Source organism: Hemibagrus wyckioides, linkage group LG06 (assembly GCF_019097595.1).
Source record: "Hemibagrus wyckioides isolate EC202008001 linkage group LG06, SWU_Hwy_1.0, whole genome shotgun sequence".
Taxonomy (NCBI): Eukaryota; Metazoa; Chordata; class Actinopteri; order Siluriformes; family Bagridae; genus Hemibagrus; species Hemibagrus wyckioides.
Window position 1 is genome coordinate 9236633 of NC_080715.1, and position 13221 is coordinate 9249853.

Consider the following 13221-nt stretch of genomic DNA (forward strand, 5'->3'; position numbering starts at 1 on the left):
TGGAAGCAACACTAGACTTTTCCTGGAAGCACTCCTAGATTTTTCCATGAGTAGGGTAGACCTTTCCGGAAGCAACACCAGACTATTTCTGAAGCACCCCTAGATTTTTCCGGAAGCAACATTTGACTTTTCTGGAAGCATCCCTACATTTTTCTGGGAACAACACTAGATTTTTCCAAGAGCAAAACTAGACATTTCTGGGAGCACCCTAGACTTTTCCAGGAGCAACACTAGACTTTTCCAGGAGCACCCCAACAATATTCTGGTAAAGCCTCTAGACGTTTCAGGGAGCACCACTAGACTTTTTCAGAAGCATCCTAGATTTTTCTGGGAGCATCTTACACTTATCACCACCTATCACTAGACTTTTTCAGGAGCATCCCTGGACATTTCTGGGAGAAACCTTCCTATCACACAACATTTTACGCTTTCACTAAGACATGTAGACAATCACCTTTTGAGCCAATACTCATGCACAAAAAAGCATTAAATGATATATTATCTAAAAGACTTAACACTGATACGTAACAGTAAAGCATAACACTTTTCAGCCGTAATGCATAACACATCTTTGATTAATAAAACTATAGCTCACAGCCCTGAATTGTCCTTTCTTTCTTTTCAATAAAAAATACTTTATAATAAAAAGTTTGAGACAGCATCTGAGAAAGGTACAGAGTGAACCTGTAACATGCTATCTGTGTAGGATCTGATAGAACAGCCTGACCTGTGTTTAACCCTTGGGTAATGAGTTCATACTAATCAGTCCAGCAGGTTCACGGACTTATATCTGCCCAGCTCAGCTTACTGATAATTCAGTATTTGTGTCATAAAATAAAAACCTGGTAATAATCACCAATGATCAAATGCCTTTCAAATGTAGAATGGCAGAAATGACCACTGAAGCTTTTCAAATAACAGCACAATTAGATACGATATAAAGGTCAGTGGAGAGTCTCGTTTGGACCTATGTTTATATAATTATGAATTTGTATTAGATACCTTTTACGTCTCTCATAATACGTTTATTAAAATCAGTCCATTATTCATTGGCTACTTGTGAATTTCATTCAAGTGATCATTCAAACCGGCTTATAATCATACATTTAATCATGGCTGATTTCCATCGCAGTAACTGCATTTAAAAGTATTGAAACACCGAGAGTCTCCAGATACTGAGACCCACACAGCTTTTAATCATTTTAGAGATATAATCACTAACGCTTTTTTAAAAGTGGTCTTTTGGGGTAACAGAAACCCTAGGGTACCATTGGAAAGCTTTTTATTTAATAAAATATATTTCCGAAAATTGGATTCAAAACTGCACCTTAATCTAAACATGCTGGAGGACTGGCTCTAAATCCATGTCTAAATCCATGCCTTCAGCAAGCTTTTCACGCACTGAATCAAGTTCAGAACAGGCTCAGTGTTTATTTTGTTTCTCTGGATGCCATATATTGAGGTCATAGGCCCCCTGGATGAAATCAAAAGAAAGCAATATATACTGACTGAGAAAACAAAACACTGAGAAAGTGTCCTGTGGTAAATAAAAGGTGATAAAGTGCCCTCTAAGGTGCCCCTATGATGCATAAAGTGCTTTCATAGTTGAGAAAATGTGAGTGTCCTAATGGCTTCCCATCTAATAGAAAAAAAAATTATGAAGTGTCCTCTAGGATGCGGATACATTCAAGAAATTTACCCATACGAGAAATGTAGCCTTCGCCTACATGTAAGAAGTCATGATGAAGTGACCTCTAGGGTGCCCTTCTAGCAGGGAATATGTGATGCAGTGCCCGATAGGGTTCCCCTATGTGCAAGAAAACACGATGAAGTGCCCTTTAGGATGCCCTTTCAGGGAAGAAAGCAAGCTATAGTGCACTACAGGTTTCCCCTTCGTGAAAAGTAACATAATGAAGTGCCTTACATATATAGCGAATATATGATGAAGTGCTCAGATGTCCGAAAATGCCCACTTGGGCACTCTTCCAGGAAAGAATATGAGTTGCAGTGACCTTTGGGCTTTTCTATAGGCAAGATGATGATATGAAACACCCTCTTGGTCAGGGATATAAAAGGGTCGAAGTGGGTGCAGGTTTTCATACCAATCACGCAGAAACCACACCTGATTCCACCTGTTTAATCAGTTGAGCTTGGCTTTCACTAGACTCACTTGGTTGGAATGAAAAACTACATTCACACCGGGCCTTTCCTAATACAATTGCTAAATAAAGTACCATATAGGGTGTCATTCCAGTGCTACAAATGTGATGCAGTGCCCCCTAGGTGAAAAAATGAGATAAAGTGCCCTCTAGGTGCTCCTGCAATGCACAAGCCAGTTTAGTTCAGTCACACATTTATGTGCCCTCATGCTACTGTCCCATGCTCTATTCTCTCACCTCTGCAGTGGCCATCATGTGATACCTGGATCTTGAGTCCGGTGAGGCAGGCGTCTCTGTGAAGCTCGCAGTGGTTCCTGTATGTTTTCCCATTACTGCCACACACAGAGCGCTTGTGAGGTTTACATTGCTGAAAGAGAACGATACACAGTCGTTTTTTTATCAGGTTCTTAAGGGCATCTTCATAAACAACTACGATAATATTCATACAGTATGTATATTACCTGCGCAAAAACGTCTACCTTTAATTGTTTTAATTCTGACTGTATTATGATGATTAAAAAATATTTAACCCCCTTTTGTGTCTCTTTGGGTAATCGATGATGGATGAAACACAGCTGACAGCCTTGTAGTGAATTGTATTTAGAGAGAAACCATGAGAAAAATAATAATAAGACCCTTGTCTCAGTAACATACCGTCTTCTCTCACGGGTAAAAAAAAAATCCTCTAGGTGTTATTTAATCTTTAAACGACAGAGCGAGAGCTAAAAATGCTAACAAACACCGATCAAACACTGAACACGTTTAAATCCGTGATCTGGAACTACCTCATCAAATATGGAGCACAAACAAATAAATGAGCTGTTTATTTATTCCTAAACACATAAGATGAAAGTTTGGCACTGAGCGCAGGTATATTTAGGGACAGCCAGAATATTGCGCTCATTAAAATAAAAGAAATAAATAAAAGCATTATATTTAGGAATCCATTCCAAGAAAACAGATCGGGCAGTTTTCCAGTTTCCTCTTAATGATATAACGGATGTTAATTCCTCAGAGTTTGATTGCTAGGCAGTAACTTTCGGACTTAAAGAGGCCAATAAAACTGCGGGATTAGTATTCACCTTGTGTAAGTTCTTGGTATAGCTGCAGTCAGTCAGACAAGCTTGTAATTTCCCAGCACATTCACATCCACTGTATTATGTGGCTAAACACGAGATTTTTGATCTATTTAAAGGTGGTTTCTTTCACATAGACATTTTCTAGTAAAACTGCTATTTATTTTCATGTAAAATATATACAGGGTCATTTTATAAGTTTTTCTACAATTATTCTTGTGCTGGATAGTTAACTCAGGCCAAAAAAATGGAATTTTGTGGCCTTTTTTTGGTTGTGTCCATTGACCACCCTAACCCTATTTCTTTGGATATCTTGAGGAAAATCCAAACATCCATTTTTATTCACTTGACCTATCAATGAATCTAGTTTTGTACCTACCATTTTATTTACTTTTTTCTTAATCCCTACTTTGTGAGCTTATAGCGTTACCTAATACAGCTCATTGTTCTGTTGATGCTAAACAGTGTCACAATGTCCCTCATTAAAATGTCGTAAATTTTTGTAACAACATCCTGTACTTCTTACCTCGATACACAAGCAGGTTGGCTCGCCTTTCTCTGTTACTGCACACTCTCTCCCTGCACCGCAGAACACATTAGCACACACCTTCGACTTGCTCTGAGGTTCCTGCAGACGAAAACACACACACATATTATTTATACAGATATATATATATATATATATACTGTAACTACTCATACTCCATATAAATGTATACAGGGCAAAGCCTTTTTTCTCACAAGATGGTGTGCACAAGATCTTGCATAAATATTCACCCCCTTTGAACTTTCTTGCATTTGTGTTACAACTGGAACAGAAATTAACTCTATTTTGCACCCTACTGAATCTCTCAGTTGCTGTACATTTACAGCATTCACAGATGTACACTGGAGTCAAGAAAATCCTCATACCATCACAACTAAGCAATGAATAACGTCCATAACTCTAAACCCCTGTTACAGAGTAGTTAATGGGGGTCTTACAGCAAAGAAAAAGTGTATGAGGGTTTTTTTTTAAATATGTAAATACACTGATCAGGCATAACATTATGACCACTGACAGGTGAAGAGAATAAGACTGATGATCTCCTCATCATGGCACCTGTTAGTGGGTGGGATATATTAGGCAGCAAGTGAACATTTTGTCCTCAAAGTTGATGTGTTAGAAGCAGGAAAAATGGACAAGCGTAAGGATTTGAGCGAGTTTGACGAAGGGCCAGTTTGTGATGGCCAGACCACTGGATCAGAGCATCTCCAAAACTGCAGCTCTTGTGGAAGTGTTCCCGGTCTACAGTGGTCAGTATCTATCAAATTATCCTTGTAAGTATCCTTTAAGGATCTGCTGCTAACATCTTGGTGCTAGATACCACAGCACACCTTCAGGAATGTAGGGGGGACCAACACAATATTAGGCAGGTGGTCATAATGTTATGCCTGAGTGGTGTATAGTGCTCTTGGATGCATTCAGTGTTAATGCTGAGTGTTGCTTTATACTTTTTTATACACTGACACATTAAATGTCATGCACTTTATGCTTGGCCCATTATTTTCACCCGGACGATGCATGTTGCAGAGTTTTAATAGCAAGCCATTACACAAGCTCAACACTAGATGGAGTGATTGCATAAGAAAGAAAAATAAATACACTCGCTCAACTGGTCTCCTCTACTACTCCATTGAGGGCTGCTCATCTCAGCACTAGAGGTGTTTCCTGAACCTGCAGCATAGCTCCACATCTGGATAATTAACTCTCCTTGGAGATGTTGTTACTGAAAGTGTGTTCTTTGCACTGGGCCTTCAGGAGATGACCTAATAAGGGTTCTTTATAATATCATGGGGACCACTAACAGTCAGGAGTTACAACAAAAAGTTGTCATATGTATGAGAAGTGGATATCATGAGTCTTTACACTTATTCAAGTTTATATTATTAAAATTAAAAGCCTACACTGGGTTATATTATATACATCCTAAATATAAATATAAATATAAATCTCTGAAACACATTATTCTTAGAAATAATTATTATTCAATAATTAAATCAATCAATTCTATCTACATTTCAGTTAACATAATGAAAAAATAAATGCAAAATAAATGTGCTTGTGCATCAATTACTATCAAAATATTTAGGATTTAATTCATTTTTTAAATAATGAATTAATAAAATATGCAAAATACATAATACAGGCAATAGATCTCAATGCACGTCCTTACTCGTGTCCTCTGACCTCTGGCTCTATCTCTGAGTCTAATTAACATGATCCAAATAAAATTTTCATGCTTTATCAGTGAATTATCATCTTAAAAGAAATAGCTGAGATTTTTGTAGACGAGTGACTTGAAAGCCCGACCTGGTGGATACGATGGTTTGATATTACAGTCGAAAAGCCAGTTATTTCAAAAACACAAGAAACCCACACATATACAGTGGTCACACACACACACACACACACAGAGACAGAGTCTCAGGAGAGAGGATAAATATCACTCTATAAATGGCAGAACTCTCTCCGCTTCCCACAAACTCCCATCAGGCCGCCTGCCTCTTGTTACCCTGACAACAGGATGTTCTCCTTGAAAAGAAGGGCACGTGGGGTATAAAGCGTTTCCCTCCTGCTCCGTAACAAATGGCACTCCTCTGGGGGGGGGGAACGGTGCTCGACTCACACACAGCATGGACGAGCCTTCAACTGGAGCACAGCAGCTAGTGAAGCAGGAGACGGACTTATCAAAACACGCCGACGCGAGACAGAGTTCGAAAAGTGCCATCGCAGCAAAAAAAATGAGTTACTTTATTATTTTACTGCAAGGAAATATCAGAAAATAGACACACACACATCCTTATTTCTGCTACTGTACACCAAAAGCAATAGGAATGGCTCTTATTCAAAGCTTTCCTACCTGAGGGTTATAGATTATTTGTGGCATTAATAATAAAGGGAGATGTAACAAAGGAGTTTCATTTAGCTATTAACAACATCATGATCTTGTCATGATCGTTACTATAGTAACAACCTGCCTCTTCACTAGGATGTGTATTACAAATGCTCCACAAACATTCATTTGTTATTTAACAAAGAAAAACACATCATCCTTATGGTTAAGTTTTCTCTACTAACATAAATGTTTATCGAAGGAGACTCAAGGGTTAAATGTCTTCCTCTGTGTGATTTCTCTGTAACAGTTTTTTTTTTGTCTTATTAACTTCAAAAAAGAGAGAAAATAAGAGACGCCGCTGTCGTCCGACCTTGTACAGCTTCTATAATGCAATTGAGAACGGTAAGTTGTTTCATAGACATTAAACCGAGTGATAAACTGTGCTGAAAACACAAGAATGAGTATATGATGCGATATAAAATACTTCAAGGCATGCTTCAAGGTTATTGGAAAATAATAATAAAAAATTTACGGGAGTAACAGATCACGATACGCAGTCTTTGATTATTTTCCCATCCCGAGGTGCTGCATTCATTACATAATATACAGTAGATATGGTGAATTATGTCACAGTAAAGCATCTAACACATCACATATTAACCAATCATCTGTAACAATTAGCTGCTTCAATGTTAACTCTTTTTCTCCAGAGTGGAATTTTTTGGAACGAGGGTTTTGTTGTGTCCATGTTTATGACTGAATTTCTTTGTCATGTCACACTCCACAGTGATGTTTACTGACTCATATGGATTTCATTAACATTTCTGTTTTCATCTAGCCTAAAAGTCTGTTAATTGGATTTAAATGTTATAATTTTTTTGTAGACGGCTCGAGTCTCGCTCCCGCTCACTGGGTGTGTGGAGTTTGCATGTTCTCCCCATGCTTGGTGGGTTTCCTCCGGGTGCTCCGGTTTCCTCCCACAGTCCAAAGACATGCTACTAGGCTGATTGGAGTCTCTAAATTGCCCGTAGTGTGTGATTGCATGAGTGAATGAGTGTGTGTGTGTGTGTGCCCTGCGATGGGTTGGCACTCCGTCCAGGGTGTATCCTGCCTTGATGCCAGATGACGCCTGAGATAGACCTTGACCCGAGGATAGATCGGATAAGTGGTACAGACAATGGAATTTTATTGTAGAAGTTGTACAAAAAAGCTTGTATTATGGAGAGGTGTGAATAATTTGCCCAGCACGGGGCTGCTCTTCAGCAGCTAAACACACCATCAGGATATTTTACACACTGAAAGCCAACAGAGTCCTGACTAATTTTAGATCAGACTTGCGGCCATAAAATAATTCATTTGTTTGTACTGATTGAAAATGTCTCCTAAGTCAATGTCCTTTCTGCCGGTCCTTTTCCTTTGACATTTATTTATCTATTTAGCAATACATCCTTTACCGTTTACCACTCAGATCAGAATATTGTAATAAATACTGCATTAGGCATCATGAAAATGCCTTTTTTTATTCTGTACTTGCCCTGGTAGCATGTGAGCTGAGCTGAGACTGAGGTTTATTAGTGGAGCTAAAATTGTAGTGTAGCTAAAAAAGTGTAGAACACCAGCACATGTAGGAGGTAACATCACTGTTTCATGGGGGATGTGGTAGCATAGTGGTTAAGGCTTTGGCTTAAGGTTGTGAGTTTGTTTCCCAGGTCCACCTGGCTGCCACTGCTGGGCCCCTTAACCCTCAATTAATCAGATATATAAAATAAGATAAAAATGTATGTTGCTCTGGATAAGGGTGTCTCCCAAATGCCCTAAATGTAAATGTTTCACATCCAGAAAATCCATTCCCACTTTGTTTGAAGCCTGCATATGATACAGAATGATAAATCTCAGTGCCCTACTTAGTGCCCTCATGTAAAGTGCAGAAGGACATTTGTTATTCAGCCACTTCTGTTATTTTTGTTTTTTTAATGTTGTCTGGTAAGATTTCATTCAAACATCTTGTGAATTTTCACTAACACGCTGCAGTTGGTTCTATTAAAGCACCAGGAAAGTTTACTGCTCACTAGTAAATGCTTGTTTTGGAGTTTTGTGTGCTTTCATTCTCGCAGAATGTTGCCATCAATAGAGAGATCCCTAGTTTCCTGGACTGTAGTGCAGCATTTCACATCTTGTGCATTTCACATCATCAGATAACCTCAGACACAGACTCCGCCTATTTGACAACATTGCTAACAAGAGCTGTCAGCTTTGCTAATGAAGCAGTGTTGGCTCAGCAGTTAGGGCTCTGGGTTAGTGAGCAGAAGTTTGTGAGTTTAAATCCCAGTACTGCAATCCCAAGCTGTCACTCTCGGGTCGTTAACTCTCATCTCTTTAGAGCAACTTTGAGGCGCGCTGGATAAAAGAGTCGAACAAATGAATAAGTGAAAGGCAGAAAGAAAAAGGCAGAATTTTACCAGAACAAAAAGAAAAACCTAGTGTTTGTCAGTGGATGAGACTTTTTCCCAGACAGGTGCCAATAGCAAATCAATAGGAAGAAAATAGTGTGGTAAAAACTCACAGAGACTAGCCAGAGCTAGCCCGGATAGATTAGCCAGAGTTAGCCAAGATGGATTAGCCAGAGTTAGCCAGGATAGATTAGCCAGAGTTAGCCAGGATAGATTAGCCAGAGTTAGCCCGGATAGATTAGCCAGGATAGATTAGCCAGAGTTAGCAAGTATGGATTAGACAGACTAGCAAAGATGGATTAGCCAGAGTTAGTCAGGATGGATTAGCCAATGTAAGCCAGGATGAATTAGCAAGAGTTAGCCAGGATGGATTAGTCGGTGTTATCCAGGATGGATTAATCAGTGGAATGAATAAAGTATCTATCTAGTCAGGATGGATTAATTAGTGTTAGTCAGGATAGATATGCCAGAGTTAGCCAGGATGGATTAGTCAGTGTTAGCCAGGATGGATTAGTCAGTGTTAGCCAGGATGGATTAGTCAGTGTTAGCCAGGATGGATTAGTCAGTGTTAGCCAGGATGGATTAGTCAGTGTTAGCCAGGATGGATTAGTCAGTGTTAGCCAGGATGGATTAGTCAGTGTTAGTCAGGATGGATTAATCAGTGTTAACCAGGATAGATACACCAGAGTTAGTCAGGATGGATTAGTCAGTGTTAGCCAGGATGGATTAGTCAGTGTTAGCCAGGATGGATTAGTCAGTGTTAGCCAGGATGGATTAGTCAGTGTTAGCCAGGATGGATTAGTCAGTGTTAACCAGGATAGATACACCAGAGTTAGTCAGGATGGATTAGTCAGTGTTAGCCAGGATGGATTAGTCAGTGTTAGCCAGGATGGATTAGTCAGTGTTAGCCAGGATGGATTAGTCAGTGTTAGTCAGGATGGATTAGTCAGTGTTAACCAGGATAGATACACCAGAGTTAGTCAGGATGGATTAGTCAGTGTTAGCCAGGATGGATTATTCAGTGTTAGCCAGGATGGATTAATTAGTGTTAGCCAGGATGGATTAATTAGTGTTAGTCAGGATGGATTAGTCAGTGTTAGCCAGGATGGATTAGTCAGTGTTAGTCAGGATGGATTAGTCAGTGTTAACCAGGATAGATACACCAGAGTTAGCCAGGATGGATTAGTCAGTGTTAGTCAGGATGGATTAGTCAGTGTTAACCAGGATAGATACACCAGAGTTAGCCAGGATGGATTAGTCAGTGTTAGTCAGGATGGATTAGTCAGTGTTAGTCAGGATGGATTAGTCAGTGTTAACCAGGATGGATTAGTCAGTGTTAACCAGGATGGATTAGTCAGTGTTAGTCAGGATGGATTAGTCAGTGTTAACCAGGATAGATACAACAGAGTTAGCCAGGATGGATTAGTCAGTGTTAGCCAGGATGGATTAGTCAGTGTTAGTCAGGATAGATAAGCCAGAGTTAGCCAGGAATGGATAGGCTTTAGTTAGCCAGGATGTAAAAGCCAGAGTTATTCAGGATGGATTAGCAAGAGTTAGCCAGGATGGATTAGCCAGAGTTATTCAGGATGGATTAGCCAGAGTTATTCAGGATGGATAGGCTAAAATTATTCAGGATGGATTAGCCAGTGTTAGCCAGGACACTCAGCCAGAATGGATAGCTCTAGTTTCAGATTTGCTGCTAGGCAAACACAGATTTTTTTGGAAAAGCTCTACAACTTTATCCCACCTCTTCTTCCAAAAGATTCTCCCTTCTAAACTGTGTGATCAGTCATGCCTATATGATTATTTCCAGCCTTCTGGGCAAAATTTCCCCAAGCATTAACAACATTATCATCAGTGTAATGTGTAATATGATGGAGTGAGTATCGTTCTGAGCGCTCTCTCCTGAGATGGGAAACGATGCTTTAATGACGCTCGAGTCATCGTGCCTACAGAAGAGAAGTGTGCTGTAGAGGGCAGCACTGAGCCATCAGGAGGTAATCACTGCCCTCTCTGTATGGACACAGAGTGTTTCAGGCTTTTACCTTCTTCACCCTCACCTTCACTTCAGATTCTTCTCTCATTTCATATTTTATTCATTTTGTCTCTACATTCTCACGAGTGTTCTGGTGTATAAAATCGAGTATAAAGTATGCTTTTTCAAAATGCAAAGTCATTTTCACCTCACACTTAGTTGCGGTGATCCTCACTATACACTGTACACCTTTTTTAAATTATTATATTTAACCATACATTCGTTTCTCTTTCACGTACATCTCTACTTCAAATCTGTACAAAAGTCAAGGCCCATTTTCTTCATTCCATCTTCTGTTTGATCGTTCTCTCATCTCTCTCTCATCTCTCCTCTCTCTCTCTCTCTCTCTCTCGCTCTCTCTCCAGAGGTGGGAGCTGAACGCTGGACCAGCTGTTATTTCAAATTCAAATGATGAAAAGCCCACACCTTAAAGGTGCAATAGTCTATTTTTTAACATTATCTGCTAGTAGAAATCCTGCCATCTGGTCTGGTTTGTATTTGGATGTGTTTGGATGGGCTTCTTGTTGATCATTTTATGGATGCACCTCAGTGCTCCCTCACTCCACCAACCAGCGCAGCCAGATAATTCTCCTGTGACCAAAAAAATAATAATAATAATCGAAAAATCTCAGCGTAAACAAAACTAGAATACACCCTGCCAGTGCTTTTCCAAGGGGAAGGAACTGATATCCGGTGAAGGAGAAGAAGCTGGATATGGAATTAGTGATCTGTGTGAATTAGTGATCTGTATTATTTTTTTTTTCCATTAAAAACAATAACGACAACTGCACTTGTGAATCCCTGTAAATTATTACAAGGCGAACTTTGCGTAATTATCGAGTTGTAACTCAGCTGGACATCTGCTTGAGCTGAAAAGATCAACTAATGTCCTTTCACACTAGCAGTTTGGTCTGAAACAGATCACAGGTTTATGTGGACTGGGAAGAACCGCATGGTACCGAACCTGAGAATTGGGTTGGATTGGAACTGTGTTGTGATTTCCAGTGAATGTGAACACAACTCGTACTCGGGTCTGTGCTTCTTCAGGAACTGTGTGTGTGTTTCAGCCGATGATGACAGCATTAGTTTTCACAACACACTAAAACATAGTGAAACACATGAAACATTGTTTGAGCAGCAGAACGCCGCATTCTCATGGATATCTGATGAATTATGCCACACACACAGACTCAAATGTTATTCAGTCTGCTGCACATAATGGAACAAATTTATAAATGCTGATATGATATGTTCTCCATGAGCGTGGTGATGTCTAACATCAGACCAATGCAGCAGTGGCGCTGAAAACATTCACACTCTGATTCGGACCACAGCAAACCTGCCCAGTTAGAAACCTAGCAGAACAACTGTAAGTTCTGGGGGCGGAGCTTTTCAGACAGGGGCGGGATTAAAGGGTGGGCTTAAGAAGTCAAAGAAATGAATGAAATCTTATTTAACTCCACCTGTTCAAATTTCAGAGCCAAATTCTGAATAATCTTAGCTAATAGACCTTTAAAGGGCTCTTTCAAATTGTGGTTTTTGAAAGATACAACAGAGATTCTTTGTTCTATTTCTTTCCTTTTTCAAGACTAAACATAGGTGAAGTCCAGGCAAGAAACATTATTTAGTAATATAAGAAAACAATGAAAATAACAGGAACAGCTGAAGTAGTGCTGCGGCAAATTAGTGGCTTTCACGTCAGGTTTTTATCACTAGCTCAGGAAACATCTGTTAGCTCGTGCAGTTGTATTTGTTCGCCTCTGGAAAGTTAGCTCCTGAATATAATTAGTGTCTGGGGGTTTTATGGCTTTGTCCATCTGCTGATTAATAAATTGTGATTCTTATTCTTATTTACATAAAAGTCAGCAATAATGACAGAAAAAGTCAGTGTGCAACAGAAAAACACCGGCTTCGGCTCTGCACTATAGATCAGACTGTACTAAACATCCATCCATCCATCATCCATACATATATACCTCATCCATCTAACCATCCATCCATCCATCCATCCATCATCCATACATATATACCTCATCCATCTAACCATCCATCCATCCATCCATCCATCATCCATACATATATACCTCATCCATCTAACCATCCATCCATCCATCATCCATACATATATACCTCATCCATCTAACCATCCATCCATCCATCATCCATACATATATACCTCATCCATCCATCCATCCATCCATCATCCATACATATATACCTCATCCATCTAACCATCCATCCATCCATCCATCCATCATCCATACATATATACCTCATCCATCTAACCATCCATCCATCCATCCATCCATCCATCCATCATCCATACATATATACCTCATCCATCTAACCATCCATCCATCCATCCATCCATCATCCATACATATATACCTCATCCATCTAACCATCCATCCATCCATCCATCATCCATACATATATACCTCATCCATCTAACCATCCATCCATCCATCATCCATCCATCCATCATCCATACATATATACCTCATCCATCTAACCATCCATCCATCCGTCATCCATACATATATACCTCATCCATCTAACCATCCATCCATCCATCCATCCATCCATACATATATACCTCATCCATCTAACCATCCATCCATC

The 13221-nt window shown here is 39.6% G+C and overlaps 1 protein-coding gene across 1 annotated transcript in view; it reads right to left on the reverse strand.

The window, feature by feature from the left end:
* Positions 1–13221, reverse strand: part of fstl1b (follistatin-like 1b) — a 61190-nt gene that overhangs the window by 10860 nt on the left and 37109 nt on the right. The window contains exons 3-4 of the mRNA XM_058393288.1: positions 3762–3863; positions 2397–2526 (exon numbers count right to left, since the gene is read on the reverse strand). Coding sequence (XP_058249271.1) covers positions 2397–2526; positions 3762–3863 — 232 coding nt within the window. The remainder of the gene's footprint in view (positions 1–2396; positions 2527–3761; positions 3864–13221) is intronic.